This window comes from Gadus chalcogrammus, chromosome 19 (genome assembly GCF_026213295.1).
Source record: "Gadus chalcogrammus isolate NIFS_2021 chromosome 19, NIFS_Gcha_1.0, whole genome shotgun sequence".
Lineage (NCBI taxonomy): Eukaryota > Metazoa > Chordata > Actinopteri > Gadiformes > Gadidae > Gadus > Gadus chalcogrammus.
Window position 1 is genome coordinate 3,925,183 of NC_079430.1, and position 27,500 is coordinate 3,952,682.

Here is a 27,500-nt window from a genome sequence, read left to right on the forward strand (position 1 = left end):
ATAATATTAAATGATGATTATAAAAGATTAGGTCGATCTGATCATGTGTATCAATCACATTATCTCCGATTATACCAGACAGATTATATGATTTTGTTCTTATCAATAAAACTCTATAACCCAGGACAGATTGTATCATCCAAATTATATAATTAAGGGTAGGTTACATCAACCAGAATATATGATAAATGATCGTTTATACCAGATTATATCAACTAGATAACATAAAGGAACAACTGTGATTGATAGAAAAACTCCAAAATGTCTGAAGAAAAGAAACAGTTTACGAGAACATGACAACTCGATGCTGAGCACTTGGAAGAACTGAAAGTAAAAATGCAACTGGAAGTAAAAAATGCAATTTCCTCAGAGCAAGGAAGTCCCAATTTAGTTAGATTCTTCCTCTTATCATACACCCACGGTTTCTTCCATGTGTTACTCGGTTCATCTCGACCTTGTGTGGTAATGGTATCACTTCCTGTGCGTCAATAGGCCTAATGAGGCAATAGGCCTAAGCGTGTGACTGTGAAGCATTACCCATTGTTTACAAATAAAATAGGTGCTAATCTGATGTAGCCATTGAGGGAGATGCTAACTTATTGTAGCTGATGAGGGCTCGATGCTAACATGACGGTAACTCTAAAGTCAAACCGTCCAATCTGAAGGCTCTACTTAACCACTCACCCTACTCACTTCCACCAATGCAAAGCGAACAGAACTGAGTAGGGGAGGGCGTAGCCTAACTAGTTTTGTGACCGACCCAGAGGAACGCAACGCAAATTCAATGTAAACATGTATGAGGCTTTAATAGAATCCCGGACGATTTTGAAATTCCGCCCGGACACATTTTTTTTTAAAGTGTCTCAAAAAGTGGGCATGTCTAGGCAAAAGAGGGCTTCTGGTCACCCTACGTACGGGGAACCCATTTGATTCTTGCCTGTTCCACTGTTAAATAGAGGCGCAAGTTGGTGGGCGCTATCCTGGTTATTTCTCTGCTTGAGAGATACGAAGTGTGGCGTGTGAGCTTGTGCATGGGATGAATTGCGTGTGTCTCACGCCGAATGCGTGAAACTTGAGAGCCATGTTTTTACCTGTTATGGCTGTTGTGGAAGAGATGCTTACCTGTTGTGACGTTGAGGGATAGATTCTAACAGGGAGAGAAGCTAACCTGTTGTATCCGTTGAGGGAGAAAGGCTAACCTGTTGTAGCCGTTGAGGGAGAGAGGCTTAACGGAGAGAGGCTAACCTGTTGTAGCCGTTGAGGGAGAGAGGCTAACGGAGAGAGGCTAACCTGTTGTAGCCGTTGAGGGAGAGAGGCTAACGGAGAGAGGCTAACCTGTTGTAGCCGTTGAGGGAGAGAGGCTAACGGAGAGAGGCTAACCTGTTGTAGCCGTTGAGGGAGAGAGGCTAACGGAGAAAGGCTAACCTGTTGAAGCCGTTGAGGGAGAGAGGCTAACGGAGAGAGGCTAACCTGTTGTAGCCGTTGAGGGAGAGAGGCTAACGGAGAGAGGCTAACCTGTTGTAGCCGTTGAGGGAGAGAGGCTAACGGAGAGAGGCTAACCTGTTGTAGCCGTTGAGGGAGAGAGGCTAACGGAGAGAGGCTAACCTGTTGTAGCCGTTGAGGGAGAGAGGCTAACGGAGAAAGGCTAACCTGTTGAAGCCGTTGAGGGAGAGAGGCTAACGGAGAGAGGCTAACCTGTTGTAGCCGTTGAGGGAGAGAGGCTAACGGAGAGAGGCTAACCTGTTGTAGCCGTTGAGGGAGAGAGGCTAACGGAGAGAGGCTAACCTGTTGTAGCCGTTGAGGGAGAGAGGCTAACGGAGAGAGGCTAACCTGTTGTAGCCGTTGAGGGAGAGAGGCTAACGGAGAGAGGCTAACCTGTTGTAGCCGTTGAGGGAGAGAGGCTAACGGAGAGAGGCTAACCTGTTGTAGCCGTTGAGGGAGAAGGCCCCCTGGGGAGCAGCAGAGGTGCTGCTCTTGAAGTAGTAGACGCAGCCCTTGTGGAGGATGATGTACCGTAGAGGCCCTGAGGAGAGCAGGAGAGGGGGAGAGAAGAGGAGATGAAGGAGGAGGAAGAGGAGAAGGAGGGGAGGAGGAGAGGAAAGGAGGAGGAGAGGATAGGAGGAGGTAGTGATGAGGAGGAGAGCACGCGGGAAGTAGAGGGGTAGAGGAGAGAGGGAAGGATCAGTTGTACAGCTATGAAAGTAATATCACATTGTCTTTCACTCATTTACCCTTTACAAACATGAGGAACCTAATTTGATAGAAATGGATAATCTCCACAGGGAAATGGGAGGTTGTAGTAGATGTCTAACAGGATCTATCCGAATGAATCTGAGTCTGTCTGGCTCAATCTGGATGAAAGAAATATCCCTAATTTCTGCTGTGCCTGAGATCAATAAAGTACATTTACTTATCATTATACCTATATTACTGTTCTGTACTTAATTGATCTAATCCTTATCCAATGAAAAGCATGTAAACCAAGAGGTGGGCGGGGCCTGTGACTCACACTTCATGAGGCTGAACTGGCTGCCTCCTTTCTTGTGCAGGTAGCCACAGGTGGACACGCCCCCTGGCATGGTGAGGAGGTTCTGGGCCCCGATGGCCCGCATGGGGGCCGGCCAACACATCTCCAGAGAGGCCATGGATCTGTAGGGGAGAGGAGGAGGAGGAGGAGGAGGAGGAGGAGGAGGAGGAGGAGGAGGAGGAGGAGGAGGAGGAGGAGGAGGAGGAGGAGGAGGCATGAGGGAGTGGAGAGGGGAGGGGGAGGGGAAGGAGGCGGAGGAGGAGGAGGAGAGGAGGAGGGGGAGGAGGAGGAGGAGGAGGAGGAGGAGGCATGAGTGAGTGGAGAGGGGAGGAGGAGGAGGTAGAGGAGGAGGGTGGAGAGGGGAGAATGTGGAGGAGCAAGTGGAGAGAAGAAGAGGTGGAGGCGAAGGAGGTAGAGGAGTTGGGTTGGGAGGGGAGAATGTGGGGGAGGGAAAGAGAAGGTGGAGGAGCAGGGGAGTGGAGTGAAGGAGGTGGGAGGAAGACATTTTAAAGTGAAAGGAAAAGCATGTAAATGAGAGGAGGACAGGGACAACAAGAGAGGAGAAAAGGGGATTAGAGAGGAGATGGGGAGAGGAGGAGAAGGACGGTGACAGGATATGGGAGGAGAGAAGAGCAGGAGGGAGAGCAATGAGACGGGGGAGAGGAGAAGAAAGAACACAAGACAAGGAGAGGAGAGAGGGAGGGGAGGAGATATCAGGAGGAGAGGCGAGACGGATAGGGATTGTTAGGTCATGATGGTGTGTTATGGTTCAGAGAGATTTAGCATCAGATTATGGTTAAGAGAGGAGATAACGTCTTCCAAGGCAGGGAGGAAAAGGAGAAAAGTAATTAAAGTGCTGGAGGCTGAGCTCTACCGTAAACACACATAATTACAGTAGTGGGCAGGGTCACGACGTCACAGCAAGGCAAACAAAAGTAAAATTGTAACCTTTATCGCATAAATTCTCAATACTCTGGCATATATATATTAGAGTCCGCAACAAATAACTCAACGTGGCACAGACAAAATAGAGTTTATAAGATGTTTGTATGATGAAATGATCTTTGTTTGTCCAAATCAAAATCATTGCACACTTTACTATGCCCATCTATTCTCATTAAATACTATGGTACTATACTTGCTACATATTATACTACTATAATCATGACACCATACCCATTACACACCCATCAACACATTACACACTATAAGAATTAAATGACCAGTGGGTAGAATTCTATGGTAGCTTGCGGAACGTCTTGGCCGAAATTGAATATAGTATTCATAAGTATATTTTAATTAGTATATAAGATTCATTTTGTTTCCTTAACCTTACAAAGGAAATACCGTAACAAGGTAGTGAAGATGTGGTTTACAGTTATAATGTGCCTACAGTAATAATGCAGTGAGGATGTGGGCTACAGTAATAATGTAACTAAAGTAATAATGCAGTGAGGATGAGGGCTACAGTAATAATGTAACTACAGTAATAATACAGTGAGGATGTGGGCTACAATAATAATGTTACTACAGTAATAATACAGTGAGGATGAGGGCTACAGTAATAATGTAACTACAGTAATAATACAGTGAGGATGTGGGCTACAGTAATAATGTAACTACAGTAATAATGCAGTGAGGATGAGGGCTACAGTAATAATGTAACTACAGTAATAATACAGTGAGGATGTGGGCTACAGTAATAATGTAACTACAGTAATAATGCAGTGAGGATGTGGGCTACAGTAATAATGTAACTACAGTAATAATACAGTGAGGATGTGGGCTACAGTAATAATGTAACTACAGTAATAATGCAGTGAGGATGTGGGCTACAGTAATAATGCAGTGAGGATGTGGGCTACACATTAGAGGAGCTCTGTGCTGCCTACCTCTTGCTCAGTCTCCTCCTTAGGGTTTCAAACGCACGCTGTAGAATAGAGACCCAATGTCCATGTGTGGGGTCAAGTCCCAAAAACTCTAGTCTCTGCTCTCTGGTCTTGTCCTTCAGGACTAGTCTAACAGAATGGACTCTAGCCGTTCACTCTGAGAACACACCCTCCTGACTGATGGTACCGACTGGAGACTGGTTCTACACTTGATCAGGAATGTTGCAATTACTCTCTCCCCCCTATCTCTCTATCGCCCTGCTGGAGGAAGGAAACAGAAAACCTTCCTTCGTTTCTTTGGTTCTCTTTCGTTTGGTTCTGTTGACTTGGTATTGAGTGTCTCTCTCACACTTGCCAGCATTCACACACGTGCACACCAACGCGCACCAACACACACACACAACCACGCAGACACATACACAGATGCAGGAAACCCATAATTTCCAGCGCCCAAGGAAATGTTCAGCTTCCTGAACACCCAAAGAAGATAATGAGAGAGAGAGAGCGAGAGAGAGAGAGAGCGAGAGAGAGAGAGAGAGAGAGAGAGAGAGAGAGAGAGAGAGAGAGAGAGAGAGAGAGAGAGAGAGAGAGAGAGAGAGAGAGAGAGGGAGAGGGAGAGGGAGAGGGAGAGAGAGAGAGAGAGAGAGAGAGAGAGAGAGTTAACAAATAAGTTAATGTGGCTTGACATGGAGAGAGAGAGTGGCTGACTGACTGACTTTTTCACAACCAAAAAGAGCTTGTATCAGCATCAACAGATTTAAATTGTGGAATAAGTTAAGTGTGGAAGTACAGAAAAAGCCAAAACATAAAACAGTTTAATAAAAATATATATAGACATCATCAAGTACAGAAATGTAAAGGAGCCTCTGTAACATTGACATATGTAGACTGTAGTTTTGTGACATACATGGTATTTGTATTTGTATGTATAATATTTATTTATATATCGACATTTATACTATCCATATATGGCTATTCATGATATATAAATAAGATAATATATCATTAGTTATTATTCATATTTATATAAATTATTTGATAGAACTTACATATTTGAAATAAAGACAATCAATCAATTAATCAATCAATGGTAGTTTCAGTTTCATTATTTCGGTGACATTATTTTAGTTCCTAATGTTTACAGAGGAGATAGGAGATAAGGGAAGGCAGGACTAGGAAGGGTGAGAAGGAGAAAAGGAGAACATTGAGGGGGGAGGTGAAAATGAGGGAAATGGAAAGTGTGTGTATGCAGCAGTCAGTAGGGTGATGCTGCGTGTGTGTGTTTGTTTGTATGCTATTGTGCGTGTGTCTGTGTAAGTCAATTTGAGTGAATGTGTGTATATGTATGTGTGTGTGTGTGTGTGTGTGTGTGTGCGCGCCCACGCAAACATTGTGGGATGTGTAAGAGTCTGTCACTTAGCTAAAATAAACAATGCTAAGCTAAAGACGACAACTTTCTATTTGCCAGAAAGGGAAGCTTTGGCAAGGAGCGGCTTTACGAGTCAAGACGCTTCCTCACACACACCCACACAAAAACATCCCCCCCCCCACACTCACACACACACTAACACACGTTTCTATACCATCTTTGGCCATATATGGGCTTGACCTCTCAAAAATAATATCTCTTAGTGTTGAAAGACACAAATAGGTCTCTCGTTCTCGCTGTCTTTCACTCACACACACACACACACACACACACACACACACACACACACACACACACACACACACACACACACACACACACACACACACACACACACACACACACACACACACACACACACACACACACACAGACACAGCAGAAGAGAAGTATGACCGGCTATTTAGGCTGTGATTGTACATTTCCACTTGAAGTTATTGTATTAGTGTGTATTGTATTATCCAGGCGTATAATCCATTGTATTCAATCTAAATCTACTTGATTTACCTTCTCTTAAACATTCTGAAATTCACCCTAAATCTACTTAGACTTACTCTAAACCTTTTTAAATGAACCCTTAATCTAATTGACTTAACCACAACATTCTTCAATTTGTCCCATAGCTTCTTGACTTACCCTAAATCTTCTTAAATCCACCCTAAATCGACTTAAACTTATCATAAACCTTCCTCAAGCAACCCTTAATCTAATTGAAATATCCTAAACCTTCTTAAATCCACCCTAAATCTGCATAGACTTACCCTAAACCTTCGTAAACACACCTTAAGTCTATGTGGACTAACACCAAACCTCCTTCAATTCTCCCTTAACCTATTCCCCCCCCTAACCCCTCCGTAGAGCATGTCCCCGTGGCTCGTATGTAAATACAGAGTGCTGGACTCACCTCCTGAGTTTGAGCAGTTGTGATATTTACACAGAGGAGTTGGTAAAGAAGAAGGTAAGCAGGACTTACGTGAGGTCTATCTGCTTCTGAACACACATTCTACTGTGTGACCGGCTGACCAGGGACTTCTTCCTCACAGACACAGTAGACATGGCGGACACGAGGGAGCGAGCCTCGCACCATTGACCATGCTGACCACCCCACCGACCGACTGGACCAGACCACTGATGGGAGACAGATGGATAGAAGGATGGATGGAAGGACAGAAGGACAGAAGGAACAGACTGAAGGAGAGACAGAAGAGACTGAAGGAGAGACAGAACAGACTGAAGGAGAGACCGTGCAGACTGAAGGAGAGCCAGGAGCTCGTGCAGAGACTGGACGAGGGAGACTGAAGTCGGAAGGTGAATAGAACGGAATGAAGGGGGTTTAAGGAACCGTTGACAGTAGTAATCCACAGCTGTGTTGAAGGGATTTGGCTAAAGAGGAGACCAGGGTGGAAGCTCTGAAGTTATCTAGAGCAGACAGACTGAATCGATGTGAAACCATGAGTGGTTTCCTGTAGGGGCAGAGCCTGCAGCCAGCCACATCTTCTTATTGGCTCTGTGACTTCCTACTTCCTCAGAAACACACTCTGACAGGAAGCTGGGGGTACTTTCCAACCCCCGGTGTGTAACAATGGAGAGAGTGCAGTCACCTACGCACTCATGCACAATTTACACACACGCACACACACACACACACGCATGCACGCACCCAGACACACACACACACACACACACACAACCATACACACACACACACACACACACACACGCACATGCAGACACACACGCAGGCGCACACACGCACACACACACACACACACACACACACACACACACACACACACGCATGCACGCACCCAGACACACAAACACACACACACACACACAACCACACACACACACACACACACACACACACACACACACACACACACACACACACACACACACACACACACACACACACACAGACACAAACAGATAAGCAGACCTGAAGGGCTTAATTCAATTCAATGGTATATATTTACACACATTAAATTGTAATGAAATCAATCATGAACAAGCCTCTGAAACGAGGCGCCAGCTGGTGGTGTTTGTTTCCATATATATATATACATATATATATATATATATATATATATAATATATATATATACAGCAGTGACCAATCTTATGGCATGTCACTTAATTTCAACCAATGGTCAACCTCCAATACGTCCAGATCATTCTCCATACTCTGGGTGGTTCCTGGTTGGTGGAACAAGCTACCTAGCTACCTCTCTACCTCACTACCACACACAGGATCTATCCGAATGTATGTGAATACCTATCTCCCTCTAGCTACATGGCTCCCTAACTTCCTACCTACCAAGAAGATCTGTCCCATTCTTCAGTAAGACCCAACTCCCCAGAGAACATCTCAGACTTCAGTGCATGTTGTGTTGCTGGTGTGTATCTCACTATGCTGTCATGCATTCCTGCTACGCAGTTGACCACAATATATTTTATAAAGATATATTTATGTTAGATTGATTCTTGAACATGTCTCCTATGCGTAACGCTGTCTGTGTATGTGTCGCGTGGTCGCGCATCCGTCACGGTTTCGCACATGCCTGCTTTGAAGACTCAACCACGTTGAAGAGGTACTTTGTAGATGGAAAGTGTGCCTGGAACCAAACCAAGTCGTGCCGTGCTAAGTAGTGACGAGTAGAGCTGGTACTGTAGGTGGAAAAGAGGCACTAGACTTTTTATTATAGGGCTTACAGCCAGGGTGCGATTTGTCCAAAAGGGGGAGGATGTTGTTTCATCTATTTTTCAATCATGAAAAAACACAACATGCCTAATAATTTTTCAAGTTAATGGTAGGCCCGATTAGCCTACATTTCAAACAGTTGAACATTCATCTTGACATGAAACATTTAATTTTCCAAAAAAAACAATAAAAGAAAACAAAGATCCCTCCCATCCCCCCAACTAATCGCACTTTGCTTACGGCCTTTACATATTTGCAGTTGTATTCTTTGATTATTTGAAGCTAGAATTGTAATTTGCTTTGAATACAAATGTCTGCAAAATGACTTAATGTATGCAGTGTTTTGTTTGTTTTTGTAGTGTAGTTAGGTTTCTGGGTTTACACAGTTTGAAAACAACCCTGTTTTTTAACCCTACAATCTAGTGTTAGAAACAAACCCCTAACACAGAGAGAATGACCTGGTTTACAGTACCATCTAGTGTTAGAAACAACCCCTAACACATAGAGAGTGAGGTGGTTTTGTACAATCTAGCGTTACAAAAAAAAACTAACACAGAGAGAAGGAGGTGGTTTACGATTCAATCTAGTATTACAAACAACCCCTAACACAGAGAGAATGACCTGGTTTACAGTACCATCTAGTGTTACAAACAACCCCTAACACAGAGAGAATGAGGTGGTTTACGGTTCAATCCAGTGTTACAAACAACCCCTAACACAGAGACAATGAAGTGGTTAACTGTGCAAACTAAAGTTTAGCAGTACAACTCTGCCCTTCTCCAGAACCACTAAAAGCAGTTCAACCTTGCACAGCGCGAGACACGCCCTCCCCTAGAACCCAAGCGTTTAACAGTCAAATTAAATAATCCTCTTTCAAGAACTCCCCCAGATTCAACAATGTCATGAACCACTCTGAACGGACAGAATTGAGAGTCCCGGGAGCAGTCCGGCTCCAAAACGAAAAACAAAGCATATTTAGAGGAGCCGTTGGCACTGTCCCAGAGTGGACCCAGCCCATGGCTCTGCTGAACACGCCTGTCGTCATGAGAAACATCTGGAAGCATGTGCTAATGAAACGGTGGATCTTACCGCTACAGTGCAGACCTCGGAGCCGTGCGGGTGTCCTGCTGCGACACTCTCTGTGCTCTCTGCACTTCCTACCGGCTCTCTCACTGTGTACACACTCGCTAGGCACTGGCAACTCAACATGACGTGACGCTTCAGGACCAGCCCACCACGGACAGTGAGACAGACACATCGACACCACAGACAGGCAGACAGGCAGTGATGAAGAAGAACTCTGATTTTAGAGCAGGATCATTGGAAGACGCAGACGGTGATTGACCAAGCGACAAGCGTACATTCAATGAGACAATGGGTGAACATGATCCCTAAAGGGAAACCTTCACATAGTGGGCAGAGACAACACAGGCAAACACAGGTGACGGGGAGTGACCCTTGGGCATGGCTGAAGTCATCCATAGCGGGAGAGGCAAGTTAATTTGCAATCCAATAAGTGGACACACCTCCAAGTCTGCAAGACAGTTAAAGATATCTTTATATCAAATGGGGCGGTAGAACTCAGTATCACTGCAAATGGAAACTCATGCAGACAGACAGGCCGACACAGACAGACAAAAAGAGGGATAGATAGACAGACACATCTTATCCACAGACCGACAAACCTACAGATCGACAGTGAGCCACATCTAAACCACAGACAGACAGGCAAGCAGACAGACCCACCCATCTAGACCACAGACAGACTCAAATAAAATGACACGGTGAAGCACAAACAGACAGGCCGTATGAATGTCACCACTGTATACAGTATTCATTGTAGCCGTGTATTCAGTGCCGCTACCACCCCGTTGAACAAGTATAGGTGAGATGTAAACACATCGTGGAGTTAAACACCGTCTCCCTAGAGCCCCGTTCAGCAGCTCCTGAGGGTCACTGCACAGCGCCGGGGTGCAGGCGTGCAGCCTGGGACCACGACGGCGCCACGCCTTCAGTCTGAATGCAGACGGAGGGATAGGTTCAGAATGCCCTACCTGTCACTTAAGCTCACTGTTCCTCCCTGGGGAGTGGCTGAGGCTCGAATCATGATCCCGTTGCTAGTCCTGCTCTGGTTCCCTCTCCTCACCCCTGTCCCTTTTGACCGCTGGCCCTGAGACAGATGTTAGGGTGTCTCTCAAAGGTTAGAGTTGGGTTATGGGTTGGGTTAAGGGTTAGAGTAGGGATAGGTTAAAGTTACTTTAGGGTAAGGATAAGGGTTAGAGGCTAAGGGTTATGGTGGTGAATTAGGGTTAGATTAAGGGATGGGTTAGAGCTACATTAGGGTTAGGATAAGCACTAGGGTTTGGGACTTTATTGTAATATTTTGAACTCATGCTGATGGAGTTAGGTCAATGCTGTTTATCCCCTGCTGCTCCCAAACTATGAACTTAATGAGGCAGCAAATAAGACCAAGTACAGCACAATGACCCCCAAAGCTGAGTGCGTTCGGTCATTTTACGTCGTGTCATGTTGTGTTATGTTGTGTTGTGTTACATTACACTATGGTGCATTACATTGTTTATTGTTATGTAACGTTGCAGCATGTTATTTTATGGTATGTTGGATTGCGCTGTGTTGTTCTGTTCATGTTAGGTTGTGCTAGGGTGTGTGTGTTGTGTTGTATTACGTGAATTATGTTAAATTGTGTTGTTTCTGTTTGGTAGTCATATCTCAGTGGTGATGAGAAAAGGCTTGATTTTCAATTCCGGTGACTGAGGCTATATCTAGACTTTTCACCAGAAGCTCTCTTCAGTGGGTGGGGGAAATACTTTCAGCTCAAAGCTATTTTTATTTAGGTTCATTAACTACAGAGCTATTGACAAAACCATGTTGTTCACATCCTGTTCAGCGGACACCTACGCAGGAGAACTTCCTGTCACCCACTGCTGTTTGAATGTACGTTTGAAGTTCAGTTTGGTTTATAATTCAAGGCAACAAACAACAAGGCTGACAAGCCCTTCAGCTCTTCGGTCACTTTGTTTGTCAACAATAGGAAGAAAGAGGCTATCTTTTATTAGACCTTTCAGCCTCCTTATGAAACCTAAAGGGCTCAAATAGAAAATCCTAAATATCTACAAATAATGACAATTGGTTGACATTGACTGTTCAGCGGACACCTACGCAGGAGAACTTCCTGTCACCCACTGCTGTTTGAATGCACGTTTGAAGTTCAGTTTGGTTTATAATTCAAGGCAACAAACAACAAGGCTGACAAGCCCTTCAGCTCTTCGGTCACTTTGTTTGTCAACAATAGGAAGAAAGAGGCTATCTTTTATTAGACCTTTCAGCCTCCTTATGAAACCTAAAGGGCTCAAATAGAAAATCCTAAATATCTACAAATAATGACAATTGGTTGACATTGAATGTAAAAATGCAAAAACCTCTTTTATCCTAATTTATCCAGAGATCCCACAATATTGCAGTGACCTCTAATTATGTTTAGTATATGCTACACGTGAACCTCCTAAGATGGCGCAATTTGATTGGTTCGCTATCTCGGGAAATTGAGATCTCAAACTCTGGATATTGTTTTCATCGCAAAATGTCATGTGACGGTCATCTCGTCACGCCAATCAAAACAAATAAACCGCTTATAAAAACAAATAAATCCCAGCAAAAAGTGTAATCTTGTTTGTGTTGAGTGTTCACGTGTAGTAAATGCTAAAATAATCATGCCGAAAGCGGAGTCAATAGTGGGGCTATTCCCCACTATTCACGGAGACTGAGGTGAATAATTGTTAATTATATTATAGTGATGTATTAACACACGTGTCGGGCAGCGACAATGCTTTCTAAACAATAATAGCGGGAAAACTTAGCTAAGAGGTGATTTCGCTAGCCGTGCCCATTCAAACCCCCAAACGCCAGAAAAGCTGCAAAGTACACAACTTGTTGCTGTGTAACGTCACAATGGCGGATTTGTTTGAGCACTGTGTGTGCGATCAGAAATGTTTATGAGGACAATTTTGAGAGAAGATGGGAGAAGTTCAATACAGAACTGTGCGCGGACCTTAGACGAATCTAGTGGTTTCTTCTTCAGAGATGTTTAAATGATTTGATCATCAACCACAGACATATTTCATATGATATAGTGCATTTCAACGCTCAAAACCATGTCCTGGGCAAATCCCAAATTGTGTTTTCACCAATTCATCGTAGAGCAGAACATGTTTCAACCTCAGCACCCTAAGTCACAACCAAATAAACAAAAGCTAAATGTTCTCCTATGTAGTTTGGATCCAAATTGACACGAGGGGCCTGCGGGTCTGATGGAAAGTGTGGGAAGGAAAACCTCAGACTTTGAAAAACAACATATACAAGAACTAGCTTCCAGCCCTCAAATAGGGATTACTTGATTATTTTCTCGAGGAGACATCAATATAATCGACGTTCCTCAAATGATCGGTTCAGACCACTTAGCAGGATACATAGGAGAACAGCTGTGAGCCACCTGGGAGACAAGAAGGGCTTCTGATGCCCTCAGAGGAGTATCCGCAGGACATCATCAGGTCCGGTTCAGAGTGTTCTGCTATAGAGTCTATCTCACTTCATGGTCTTGCTTTTGGGCTCTACTCACCATTCCTACTCTGTATGCAGAGTTCTTCACATCCATTCACTGCCACAAACGGAAGACACAAAATGATACATGCAGAGCAGAATTAGGACGAAACCAACCTATTATCAATATTCAAAGGTGCATTTTCATTCTATCATCCCCTGAGATAAAGTGGCACACTCCATGCCAAAGCCCCCAAGAACAGAGGTAATAACAAAGAAACCTCATTCTGCTGGGTGTGGTTCATCACTGGGCAGACAGCAGCTCCACGTGTAAGCCCACATTACAGATCAGGACGTGGAATGCGTGTACGCTGGTTAGATACAATTAGAATATAGATTTGTCTGTGTTTGACTTTCAATATTCTGTGTCTTCCTGCAATGTCTGGACTCTTCTGATGTATGTAGATAGACATGCACAATGAATAAATATTGATTGATGCATAACAATCTATATTTTAAGGGAAATCTGTATATTTACTTCAGAATATACATACACACACACGCACACACCCACACACACACACACACACACACACACACACACACACACACACACACACACACACACACACACACACAAACACACACACACACACACACACATAATAAACTTTTCTAAGTACATTTCTAAGTAAATTGTGTTTTTATTCCACACTTGTTCCCATGCCATTAAAGCCCCTTTGAATTCCCTTGAGATACAGAGAGAAAGAGGCAGAGAGAGTAAGAGAGAGTCATGTTTGCAGTTGACTTTCCAGCACATAGAGGAACAGACAGCTCTATTATTAAGCCTGACAGGAAACATCTAACCACATAATGACACCAAAATGACCGCTCTCTGCGCCTCCCTGTCGCTCTTACTCTTTCTCTGTCACTCATTGTCCTCTCTGTCTTCCCGTCTTTCAGATTCAGAGTACAATAATAGTTCATGGCTATTCCGATTTTAATCTCTTTCTATCTCTCCATTGCTCACTGTCTTTCAGTCTGTCCATGTGGCTGCAGGCCAGCCTGTCTCTCTGCCTGGCACGGTTTTGAACAATGAAGCCATTCCTCTATCGATCAGGGTTTGTCTGAGAGTTGAAGGGAAGTATGCCCTCTAGTGGTAGCGAGAACACATTGCACTGTTTTGAACTATTGGACGACACGGTCATCTACTGGAGGGCCGTGTCATTACATGCTCTCCAAATGACGCTACCATCCTATTGGCTCTATTGCAACGGGAGGACCGTAAACATAATCAGGACAGTATAAAGTGTCAGCCAAAAACTATAAGATAATGACCTATAAAATAGAGTGTTCACTTGCTTTATAAGTATTGTTCACAATATACCAAAGGAAATGCGCAGAGCTGATGGTACATCACAGAACAAAATAAGAAGTAGAACTACCTGAAGCCAATATGAAGTCGTAGAATCCACTCACTGTATAATCCAGTGTTTATTTTAACCAGCTAAAATGGCTTCAATGAAAATCCAATGGGAACGAAAGTGTAAGAATATATCTCTTTGAAGTATCAAAGAGGATACACTATCCAAAACTCTCAAAAGTATCTTAGAAAACCTGTTACCAAGTGAATTGAACACAGAACTCTTGGTGGACAAGTGCAGGACACCCCGAACTCAGCCGCTCCTCCTGTCAGGAAACCTAGAGGAGCAATGTGGTACTACAAATACACCAGTGGAAATGGTACACAAACTCACGCACACACACACACACACGCACACACACACACACACACAAGCGCGCTATGCTTAAACTTCTCAGACACTAGCATAACACGCAATAAAACCCTGGAAATGCTGTGTTGGAAAGTCTTGAGCACCACCAGAATAGGGGCTCATAAATCACAAGCACGCAACAACACGGCTGCCGGAGACAATGGTTTCCTGCTAATAAAGTATTTTAGTTCGACCTTATTTCAGTCTGATGCTGCGGCCAACCAGAATGTCTGCGCCGCTCAAAACATATGACATTATTTAGAAAGGCCGGAATATGACCTGCATAATCCGACATGAACAAATGCTTTACAATAATCACTGTAAAATGATTACAAAAAGAGAGTTCAAGCAATCACAACCTGAGCAGGTGGTGTGCTGACCTCCATATTGCTCTCTCCATAGCATTCCTCCTCCTCCCCTCTCTTCTTCTTCTCTCTCTGTGTGTTTTGGATTAAAACCACCAGGGAGACAACTACAGTGTTTGGTTCAGAACCCAGGACAACAACGAGAGTGTTCGGTTTAGGAACCTAGGAGAACAACCAGGGTGTTTGGTTCAGAACCTTAAGGAGAACAACCAGAGTGTTTGGTTCAGAACCTTAAGGAGAACAACCAGAGTGTTTGGTTCAGAACCTTAAGGAGAACAACCAGAGTGTTTGGTTCAGAACCCTAGAGGAACAACCAGAGTGTTTGGTTCAGAACCCTAGACGAACAACCACAGTGTTTGGTTCAGAACCCTAGACGAACAAACACAGTGTTTGGTTCAGAATCCTAGACGAACAACCACAGTGTTTGGTTCAGAACCCTAGACGAACAACCACAGTGTTTGGTTAAGAATCCTAGACGAACAACCACAGTGTTTGGTTCAGAACCCTAGACGAACAACCAGAGTGTTTGGTTCAGAACCCTAGACGAACAACCAGAGTGTTTGGTTCAGAACCCTAGACGAACAACCACAGTGTTTGGTTCAAAACCTCCAGAGGAAAGCTTCCAAAGAACCACAGCTCCTGGAGGTCCTGGAGGGTTGGGCCACCTCCTCCCCCAGGATCGGGCTTCTTGGCTGGGCTTTGCAGCTAGGAGCTCTGGCATTCTTTGGTAGCCCAGTGTGTAATTAGTGTTGGTTCACTTGAAGCCAGAGGGGCTAGTCTACTACGTAGCACAAAGCAGAACACTAACACACATGCAGTAAATTAGTATCTAAATATAATGCAGCCTAAACATTAAGGTTTAGTGGGCGTGGTCAAAAGAGCCCTCAGTTCAAGGGGGAGTGGTTAATAGCAGTCTTATTGTTAGAGGGAGTGGTCAATAGAACACTCAGGGTTAGGGGGAGTGGCAAATAGGACACTCAGGGATAGTGGTAGTTGTCGATAAAACACTCAGGATTAGCGGTTGTTGTCAATAGAACACTCAGGCTAGGGGGAGAGGTCAATAGAACAGTGAGAGCTACTGTTATTAGAACACTAAGGGCTAGGGGGAGTCAAAGGTTCATAATAAGGCAAATCTTTACACAGGCAGTGACTAGCTTGGCGGTCAACTTGCAAAGCTCAGCACAAACAGTGACTAGCTTAGCAGCGAGACCATGTTTAGCTGTACATCACTACAACCATGTGATTACCGGAGAACAAGGCCTTCTTAACCACAACTACTCATTTTTAGTGAGTAGTTACAGTGGTAAGACTCACCACAGTCATGTTCAGAGCAGCGGATGTCCTTCTGCTAGTAGCTTACAGTATTTACACAGAGCAGAGCCATACTATTCGTACTCACAGGCTCCCATCAAAACGTAGTACTCTCTTTAGTCTTTTATCTCTATTATTTAACCCTCATGTGAAGCTGAAGACTAGTAGAATGTCACATCCCATTGCAACCTTATTGAAACACACAGATGCACAAAAACATTTGGAGTTCTGTTTCTTTATGGATTCAATTACATTAAATTGATTTAGCAGCCGTCCAAATGTGCAAGATTAATTTGAGTACACGAATAAAAGCAATTGCTTTCAAGTACTAGGCCTAGTACTTGAGTCTGCCTTGTGTATGAAAAGTGCTATGTAAATAAAGTTGCCTTGCCTTGCCTTGCCTTGCCTTGCCTTGCCTTGCCTTGCCTTGCCTTGCCTTGCCTTGCCTACAATAAAAAAAAGATTTTATTTGTATTTTAAACATTTGTATTTTAACATTTCTAATTACATTCAGTAAGATGCAGTCTGAAAAGATTAATTTTCAGGCTCTGGTAAAAGATGGATCGGTTTTCGGCTGTCCTCATGTCAGTCGGGGTCTCGTTCCACCATTGTGGGGCCAAGAGGGCAACACTCAGCATTGTGTTGAGCGGGTGCTGGAGTCCCGTTTGGAAAGCCGTTTGGCTCTCATGGATTGTAGTGGATGGGCTAGAGTGGATGGTTTGGATGTAGGATGGGCCTGGGCTATTGGCAGTACGCTAGGAAAGAATCAGTGACTTGAATCAGATTCGAGCAGCCCCAGTTAGCCAGTGCAGGGTCAGAAGGAGTGGGGTAGCATGGGATGAATTAGATAGGTAGAAGACCAGGGCCGGGCTGCCACATTCTGGACTAGAAGCACAGGAGGAATAGCACGTGTAGGTAGACAAGGCAGAAATAAGTTGCATTCGTTTACACCGGAGAGGACAAAAGACTGGACCAAAACCTAGGTGGCCTAATGGGTCAGGAACGGACGTAACCTCCAGATTTTGTTGAGCGTGAAGGACAGCTGGTCATCCAGGGTCACCCCAAGGTTCCTGGCTGCCCGGGTCGCAGGCACCACAGAGTTGTGGTGTTGATGGAGAGGTGGTGGAATGAGGATGCCTTCCCTGGAAGGGAGTGAAGCTCAATCTTGTAATACACTTATTACCTACCTGGGTTTCAGACCGTGAAAAAGACAGAATAGGTTGGTGGTAAGAAAGGCCATGTGAGTGAGTGACAGGACCCACTGACTTGGTGCACAGAGAGACGAGGATGGGTCCCAGGACAGTGGTGCCCAGGCCCCCTCAGTTTGGGCTGGAAGCCCCCATCTCTGGCGGGCTCCTCCTCTTGCCTCACCTAGTTTTGCCAAGCCTCTTTGTATCCAGTAAGTCTCTTTTGGCACCATTGGGTCTGCCTAATGGCTTCTTCCAATTCTAGAATGTCTCTCGCCATTCTTTTAAATTCCACCCCTGACACTAATGTGGCAACCTTGACCTTAAGAAAATAATGATGGCAGAGAGAGAGTGCGCAATTTAGACAATTCTGTGCCCCGCACACCGCACGATTCCAGGAATTGCTAGTTTGATCAACACTGTTGACAGAAAATCATCACACATCACGGCCCAGTGGTCGGGTCGGTCGGTCAGGTGACATGGTCTGTGTCACATAAACATAGAACTTAAAGGGCCCCTTTTGGAACCCCATGTGTGAGTGTGATTGGACATCACAAGTGGGAGTTTCCACCTATGGCTAGATATACCAGTTACAGGTTCCATAAGCTACAATACTGTAGCAGATATTGCTCCTGTTCGAATGCTTTGTTGTCTTTTACTTGTATGCTGTCTACCATGCCTGAAATATACTGTAACATAGTGTCAAGCAAACAATGTTCCAAATGGAGAAATTTAATTATTGGAGTTCCATCTGCCATAATTTAACACAATGGGGCCCAAGCTAAATCCATAAATATATCTACACTTAGTTCTCTAAATATATGCAGGGATAACGAAGGGCTTCCTTTGTCTAGAAACTACTGAAACTTTAAAATGTGCTCAAGACTGTTCAGATTTCACCTCATAATCAAATTATTTAGTAAACCCACTCACACACAGAGACACAGATTCATCTTGTGACATTTATCCAATTGTTTTGAGTCACTAAATGTCTGGAGTGAGCACAAAATCCCCCCTCCCGCACACACACGTACACACACACACACACATAGGTTGTAGCATGCGCCTCCAACACACAGCTTCCTAATCCAGTGCTGCGTTCAGCTCAGACATGGTCAAAAAGTGACATCATAGTTTTCCCTGTGTGTGTGTGTGTGTGTGTGTTTCTGTTTTATTGTCTTTGTTTTTATATACTGTATATGTGTATAAGTGTGTGTGTGTGTGTGCGCGCACATGTGTGCATGCATATTATTGTGTTTTTGTGTTAGTGTATATATGTGTGTGTGTGTGTGTGTGTGCCTGCGTGCAAGCATGTGTGTATATGTGTGCATGTATGTGTGCATGTATGTGTGTGTGTCTGTGTATGTGTTTGAGTGTGTGTGTGTGTGTGTGTGTGTGTGTGTGTGTGTGCGTGTGTGTGCGCGTGTGTGTGTGTGTGTGTGTGTATGTGTGTGTGTGCATGTGTGTGTGTGTGTGTGTGTGTGTGTGTGTGTGTGTGTGTGTGGTATAATCTATCTACCACATGATGACATCTCTACATTGTGCATCAGGGACCAGCGGTGACCATCAGAGGACAGAGTCTCACCTCTCTGCTTTATAAGCTTCTACTGCTCTGCTTTTACTGCATCCAGCCCTTCATTAGGGCTGGATTAGCCAGCGGAGGGTAAAATGTTGTTTTCAGGGAACATTTAATGAAACATGCTAAACTTAGCCCTGCACTAAGTGGAAGCAGACGACTCGTGAATAATATCTTTTTTTTTTTTTCCATCCTCGCTTTGGTCAAATGCTTTTAGGCACTCACAAAGTGTCAGGGGATTTTTAAATGTGGAAAACACTTTTAGAGTACGGCAAGTTGAAGGATGAGATCTAGTACCGAGTAATATCAGTACTAGTACTGTGTATTATAACAGAGTAGCAATACAGAGTTCTGTGAGTTGTGAGCTGTACAGTGAGGAAGTCCAATGACTGACAGGAACATCACAGGAAGTAGGATACTGGCTAGACACTGGGAGCGCCACAGTGTGACACTGAGTATCCACACTGTGTGCGTTTGCCTTGAGGTTGTGGTTGTAAATACGTACCTTACTGTAACATGACTGCACTGTCACCATAGCCCAGCCACAGAGGGGGATTTTGATTTTAGAGAGGACTTGCACAAACATGGGTTACCATCTTTATTCTGCTTCCTTTCATTGTCTCATTCCCTTTTTTCTTCCCACCTCGCTCTTCTGTGGGCTACTCAAGGTCTTTGATGCTCTCCTTACCTCCTTCTCTCCTTCCTCGCTCTCCTCCTCTCCTTCCCTCCTCTCCTTCCCTCAATCTCTCATCTCCTCTCCTCCCATCTGCTCTGCTCTCTCCTCACCTCCTTCCCACCTCCTCTCTCCTCCCCCCTCTGGCTGTTTTCATCACAGAGACGAGACCACAACATGGCTGCAGCCACTCGTTCCTCCAGACAGAAATACCCCACCACACCCTAACCCACATACAGAGCAGACAAGACACTATCCCTCACACCAGCGACATATAGAGCCTGCATACAGCCTCAATGACAGGGCGCACAGGTGCTCCATAAGCATACATATACTACAAAAATAACTGAACAGAAATCAAACCAAACACAGTTACATAAAGCCTGTGCTGCTAGTGCATGGTAGCATATGAGCTGCATCAAAGTGCCAAGAATGTTAGCACATGAGAAACATCAGAGTACAGCATGTTAGCATCTGAGCTAAACCAGAGTGCTTCAGCAGGTTAGCATATGAGCTACACCAGAGTGCTATAGCATGTTAGCACATGAGCTACATCAGAGTGCATAACATGTTAGCATATGAACTACACAAGAGTGCTATAGCATGTTAGCATAAGAGCTACACTAGAGTGTAATAACATATTAGCGTATGGGCTACAACGGGGCACTAAGGCATTCTAGCATATGAGCTACACCAGAGTGCTATGGTATGTTAGCATATGAGCTACATCAGAGTGTTGTAGCATGTTAGCATATGAGCTAGATCAGAGTGTTATAGCATTTTAGCATATGAGCTAGAGTGTAGCTCTAAACCAATCTTTCCATCCCTCCCACTCTCCCCTTCCCTCCCTCCCTGCCTCCCTCCCTCCATCTCTCCCTCCCTCCCTCCCTCCCTCCCTCCCTTCCTCCCTCTCTCCCTCCCTCTATCCCTCCCTCCCCCTCCCCGGGCGTCGAGCTGCTAGGGGAACTCTTGGACACGTTGGCGTGAGGCTCTTTGGTGAGGAGCCTTACAGGAGGAAGCTGTAGCTGAGCTGGGAGGAGCCGCCATGAGGGACTCTATTCTCAGACTACTGAGTCAACAACAGGACATCATGGCTGAGAGGCCAACACATACATATACACACACACACACAGACACACACACACACACACACACACACACACACACACACACACACACACACACACACACACACACACATACATACATATATACACACACACACACACACACACACACACACACACATACACACAAATACATATATACACACACACACATACACACACACATACATACATATATACACACACACACACACACACACACACACACAAATACATATATACACACACACACACACCCACACACACACACACACACGCATATATACACACACACATACATATATACACACACACACACACCCGCATACACACATACACAAATACACACACACGCACACACACACACACACGCACACTCACACACGCACACACACACACACACACACACACACACACACACACACACACACACACACACACACACACACACACACACACACACATATATACACACACACACACACACACACACACACACACAAACACACACACACACACAGACAGCAGACACACTGCCGTGCCAGAGGGTCCTGGGCAACAGGTTCTCCAAGAGAGCAAACTGAAACCATCAGCCAGTGAACACGCTGCACCGAGTCAAACATAGTTTATAGAACTATATATGTATGTATATGTATTTATATAGATGTCTATGTCATACAAAACACAAACACACACACACACCCCCTGAGAGACTCAGACGCACGCACACACACACACACACCCCCACACAAAACAGGATTGGAGTTCCTGGAATTGGTTTCAATATCATGGGACAGGAAGTTGACTGCTACCCAGTCACTGTGGAAACAGTGGGTGGATACTAAGAATACCTGTGTGTGTGTGTGTGTGTGTGTGTGTGTGTGTGTGTGTGTGTGTGTGTGTGTGTGTGTGTGTGTATGTGTGTGTGTGTGTGTGTGTGTGTGTGTGTGTGTGTGTGTGTGTGTGTGTGTGTGTGTGTGTGTGTGTGTGTGTGTGTGTGTGTGTGCGCATATACAAAACAGACAAAGGTTGATTAATATAAACAAATCAATCCTCTATTGTAATGTAAACACAGTTTTTCCCCCCCTGCATACATAACATTACAGTTAACGTTAAACATTAATACTACTCCGCTGTCTTTTAAAAAGGTCCTGAGGGACTCATATATGTGTTCTGAACACTATCTTACCAAACCATTTTATTGTGACATTTCCCTGATGTGGTAAACACACCAGGAGTCCAAAGTGTTTTTGTTTTCAGCAGATTTCAACCAGAGTCATGGTGTTATTGTTATGGTGCAAGACACAAACCATACAGTGGTTTAGCGGCCATGTTGGTCCAGCCTCCACAGGCAGAGGCTGGAATACCAGGGGACATGTTGGATCTAGTGTGGGGTTATACCAGGGGACATGTTGGATCTAGTGTGGGGTTATACCAGGGGACATGTTGGATCTAGAGTGGGGTTATACCAGGGGACATGTTGGATCTAGTGTGGGGTTATACCAGGGGACATGTTGGCTCTAGTGAGGGGTTATACCAGGGGACATGTTGGCTCTAGTGTGGGGTTATACCAGGGGACATGTTGGATCTAGTGTAGGGTTATACCAGGGGACATGTTGGATCTAGAGTGGGGTTATACCAGGGGACATGTTGGATCTAGTGTGGGGTTATACCAGGGGACATGTTGGCTCTAGTGTGGGGTTATACCAGGGGATAGTTGGCTCTAGTGAGGGGTTATACCAGGGGACATGTTGGCTCTAGTGTAGGGTTATACAAGGGGTCATGTTGGCTCTAGTGTGGGGTTATACCAGGGGACATGTTGGCTCTAGTGAGGGGTTATACCAGGGGACATGTTGGCTCTAGTGTGGGGTTATACCAGGGGACATGTTGGCTCTAGTGTAGGGTTATACCAGGGGACATGTTGGCTCTAGTGTGGGGTTATACCAGGGGACATGTTGGATCTAGTGTGGGGTTATACCAGGGGACATGTTGGATCTAGTGTGGGGTTATACCAGGGCCATAGTGTGTTTATAGAGAGACTGAATGCGACTGTGGCTCCTCACCAGAACGGCGCTAAACACAACCTCGCTGGCTGTTATGATTGCATTTGTTTAGTGACTTGGCTTGAATTATACTGCAGCGTAAATATGTTATCTAGTATCTGTCTGTGTGGGTGTGTGTGTGTGTGCGTTTGTGTGTCTGCGTGTGTGTCCGTGTATGTGTGTTGTGTGTTTTTGTTTGTGTGTGTATGTTTGTGTGCGTGTGCGTTCATAAGGTTGTAATAAGGTTTCACTTCACCTACAAAATGCGACAATGTTTTCTGGATCTCGACTGACAGACAGGCATATTAATACTACTACTACAACTACAAACCAGACTTTAAATCTGTTTGGGACACCATTCTCTGTGTTCAGGTGCTCACGTTAAATCGGAGTTGGTGTTACATCAGTCCAGCGTGCACGTCAGATAAGTGTGAGTGTCAGGCCTTGTGTTGCCTTCCTTCCCTGTTGACAGTTTTGATTTAGAGAGCAGTTTGATGATATGCTTGTGGAGCCCTTAGGACTTGAACCAACAACCCGTCTATACAGTGGTTGGACCAGACGCATGCACAGACACACAGACACGCACACACAGAACACACACACCCACACAATGAATCATGCAGACACATTTACGTTTGTCTGTGGATAATGTGTATCTGTGTGTGTGTGTGTGTGTGTGTGTGTGTGTGTGTGTGTGTGTGTGTGTGTGTGTGTGTGTGTGTGTGTGTGTGTGTGTGTTTGAGACTAGGTGGGTGGGTGCAAGTATGTGTGTATGTGTGTGTGTGTGTGTGTGTGTGTGTGTGTGTGTGTGTGTGTGTGTGTGTGTGTGTGTGTGTGTGTGTGTGGGTGCGTGTGACCAGGCGTGTGTGAAACTAGTTGTGACTATCTATGAGTGTACATTTCGAAGACATCCACAAATTAACGCATCCAGACGTGTTCATTGTAGGTTGAACCAGAAACGTTAACCTCATCAGAAAAATTGCTCAAACTCTGTAGACACACAGCACCTGTCTCCATGGTAGAGAGACACCCTGTCTCCATGGTAGAGGGAGAGAGAGACACCCTGTCTCCATGGTAGAGAGAGAGAGAGAGACCCTGTCTCCATGGTAGACAGAGAGAGACACCCTGTCTCCATGGTATAGAGAGAGAGAGACCCTGTCTCCATGGTAGAGAGAGAGAGACACCCCTTCTCCATGGTAGAGAGAGAGACACCCCGTCTCCATGGTAGAGAGAGACACCCCGTCTCCATGGTAGAGAGAGACACCCCATCTCCATGGTAGAGAGAGAGACACCCTGTCTCCATGGTAGTGAGACACCCCGTCTCCATGGTAGTGAGACACCCCGTCTCCGTGGTAGTGAGACCAGTGTAATCCTAGAGACACAGAAATGTAAGTAAGTATTATTTGTTAATGCAGGTTATAAGTAATATTAATTACTACAAGTATTATGTACTGTAAGTTAATATTATTATTATTATCAGGTTATTATATTAATATAATTTTATTATTAAAAATTAGGAGAGGAGTTATTACTCCATCCTCAATAATCATTCGTATTAGTAGATAAAGGTATTCAGGAGCAGTTAGGATTTTCCATTTGCCTCCTGATGGGCGTCTATTGGGGAGAGACTTTGTGTTGTGCGACAACACACAACGTAAATTAACTCAAAAATACTGGATCCCTACAGATGTGAGTGGTGTTGTGTGTGTGTGTGTGTGTGTGTGTGTGTGTGTGTGTGTGTGTGTGTGTGTGTGTGTGTGTGTGTGTGTGTGTGTGAGTGAGAGAGTGAGTGAGTGAGTGAGTGAGTGAGTGAGAGAGAGAGAGAGAGAGAGAGAGAGAGCGAGAGCGAGAGAGAGCGAGAGCGAGAGAGAGAGAGAGAGGCGAGAGCGAGAGAGAGAGAGAGAGAGCGAGAGCGAGAGAGAGAGATAGAGAGAGAGAGAGAGAGAGAGAGGAGAGAGAGAGAGAGCGCGAGAGAGCGAGAGCCGAGAGAGAGAGGAGAGAGAGAGAGAGAGGGAGAGAGGAAGTAACAGTGAAAGAGGATAAAGTGGAAAAAGGAGAGGGAGTAAAAAGTGTCATGATGCCCTGTGTGTTAAAAGCATGAATATGACATGTATATATATACATGTATATGTCTGTGTTTTTGTGTGTGTGTGTGTGTGTGTGTGTGTGTGTGTGTGTGTGTGTGTGTGTGTGTGTGTGTGTGTGTGTGTGTGTGTGTGTGTGTGTGTGTGTGTGTGTGTGTGTGTGTGTGTGTGTGTGTGTGTGTGTGTGTGTGGTGTGTGTGAGTTGTGAGTGAGTGTGTCCAGCCACAGGAAGAGTGGGAGAGAGGAGAGGCGCACCACTTCGTGGTTAACCTCATGACATCACGTGCTGTGATCTAATTGGCTGCCAGCAGAGGCTGGGGGTTTATAAACCAACCGGCAGGCCCCATTGAAAGCATCACTCAGCAGTCAAAGCAGGAGGGATACAGACCTGCTCTCTCTCTCCATCCCCTCTGAACTTAAAAGTCCTGCAGAACTTCAGACCTATTTTGTAGTCAACAGCAAAGACCAGGTAAGACCACGAATGTTTTGGCGGATGTTTTCCATTTCAGTTGTCATCCCGCACAGTGATGACATTGATGTGCTATTTGTGTGCTATTTTTTGTCATAAGAATGCGCCTCATGATTAAAAAAACAGAACTTCCCCGAGGGGTCAAAAGAGAACTGAACTCTTTTAGCTTAGTACCCTCTTTTAGCTTAGTAGCTTAGTAACAAAAAAGAAAAGGGGTTAACAGGACCTCATTACAAAACACACACATAAAGAATAATTATAAATAATGTAATCGTATATGAGTTCATATTTATCTTTTAAAAATATACATTAAATGTTTATAGCTGGTCAATAAATCTAGTTTCAATAATGTAGCACATATTGTTAAAATGTACCTCAAGTGCCTGTAATGTTTACATATTTTTTGCGTTTACAGTAACATTGTTATTGCCATTGTTAATTACTATTTATCAATTCATTTTCGAATTGCTACATATTTTGCATAAAGATATATTTAAGGCAGCTTTTACTCTTCCACCCTAATTTCCCATCTGGGACCAAAGTAGAAGAGTTATGTGCCGCCACCCAGCACTAAAACTAAATTCAGAACCTTTGTACGGCCGTGGGATCATAGTAAAACGCTGGTCCACTCCTTCTTTTATCCTTCCTAATTAGAGACATCTCGTTACACAGCTTGTGATTCGCCAAGAGTCAACTCTGACACTCACCGCTGATTTTTTGTTGCTCTGGCAACGCCTCAAGAAGTTCAAGTTCTTCTGCTGAACTGTTCATCTGCTATAACGCGCTTTGCTAGGAATGATGGGAGATGGAGTTCATCCACTGATGCATTGTTCATCTGATGGACAACTCTCTGCTGGGAATGATGGGAGATGGAGTTCATCCACTGATGCATTGTTCATCTGATGGACAACTCTCTGCTAGGAATGATGGGAGATGGAGTTCATCCACTGATGCATTGTTCATCTGATAGACAACTCTCTGCTGGGAATGATGGGAGATGGAGTTCAACCACTGATGCATTGTTCATCTGATAGACAACTCTCTGCTAGGAATGATTGGAGATGGAGTTCATCGTAACAAATGTGGGCTGTAATTGGCACAGAGGGATTCCCACAACATTTAATGCAATTTAGATAAAACTTTGAATAAGAGGTAGCAGTAAGTTTAACCAAGAGTTAATGTTCACGTCTATCTTCGTTAGGCCGATTTCTCTATCGTTCCTTCAGTTCTCCTCTATCAGGTCTTTATAGAGACAAACATGATAATACTATAGGAGAAAACACTTGTGGAGTAAAGGTCCACGAGGGTATTTTGGTTTAACGGCGACCAGATCTATGATCTGAGATCCGTAACTTCAATATCACTGTTTTGCAACAATCATTTTAGCACAACAAGAGAAAGAAAGAGGGATCTTTTCATGGTTACGTGACGTCTCCAACCGCGGCTATGCGGTCAGAGTCCCATATGCACGTCTGTTGTGTTTAGGATGGCAGGAGTCATGAATTAAATAGGAATGTCGGTTCTCATGCCGAGCACCCTAGCTAGCAATTTCCCTTTAAAGTCATACATTTTGTCTGTTCTGGTTAAGTTAAGACATATATCTGTTCGCTGTCTCAGGGGTCGCCTTCTATTTTTTTTAAATTGCAAAAGCTAACTCACTTGCTAACTCACTCAACTCGCGCACACAGACACATGTACACACATGTACACATACACACACATAAACACGCACACACACCCACACACATGGGTGTCTGCCATGCGTTCCTGGCTGTACATTGTGGTTTTCCAAGCTTTTCAGTTAGA

General features: G+C 44.6%; 1 protein-coding gene and 1 long non-coding RNA gene across 2 annotated transcripts in view; one reads left to right on the plus strand and one right to left on the minus strand.

Annotated features, from left to right (window-relative positions):
• Positions 1-7,254, minus strand: part of LOC130372791 (SH3 domain-binding protein 2-like) — a 16,694-nt gene extending 9,440 nt beyond the window's left edge. Inside the window, exons 1-3 of the mRNA XM_056578950.1 lie at positions 6,819-7,254; positions 2,510-2,649; positions 1,921-2,023 (exon numbers count right to left, since the gene is read on the minus strand). Coding sequence (XP_056434925.1) covers positions 1,921-2,023; positions 2,510-2,649; positions 6,819-6,901 — 326 coding nt within the window. The 5' untranslated portion in view covers positions 6,902-7,254. The remainder of the gene's footprint in view (positions 1-1,920; positions 2,024-2,509; positions 2,650-6,818) is intronic.
• Positions 7,255-25,603: 18,349 nt separating this feature from the next.
• LOC130372397 (uncharacterized) overlaps positions 25,604-27,500 on the plus strand; it is a 3,142-nt gene continuing 1,245 nt past the window's right edge. The window contains exon 1 of the long non-coding RNA XR_008893325.1: positions 25,604-25,694. This is a non-coding gene — a long non-coding RNA (uncharacterized LOC130372397). The remainder of the gene's footprint in view (positions 25,695-27,500) is intronic.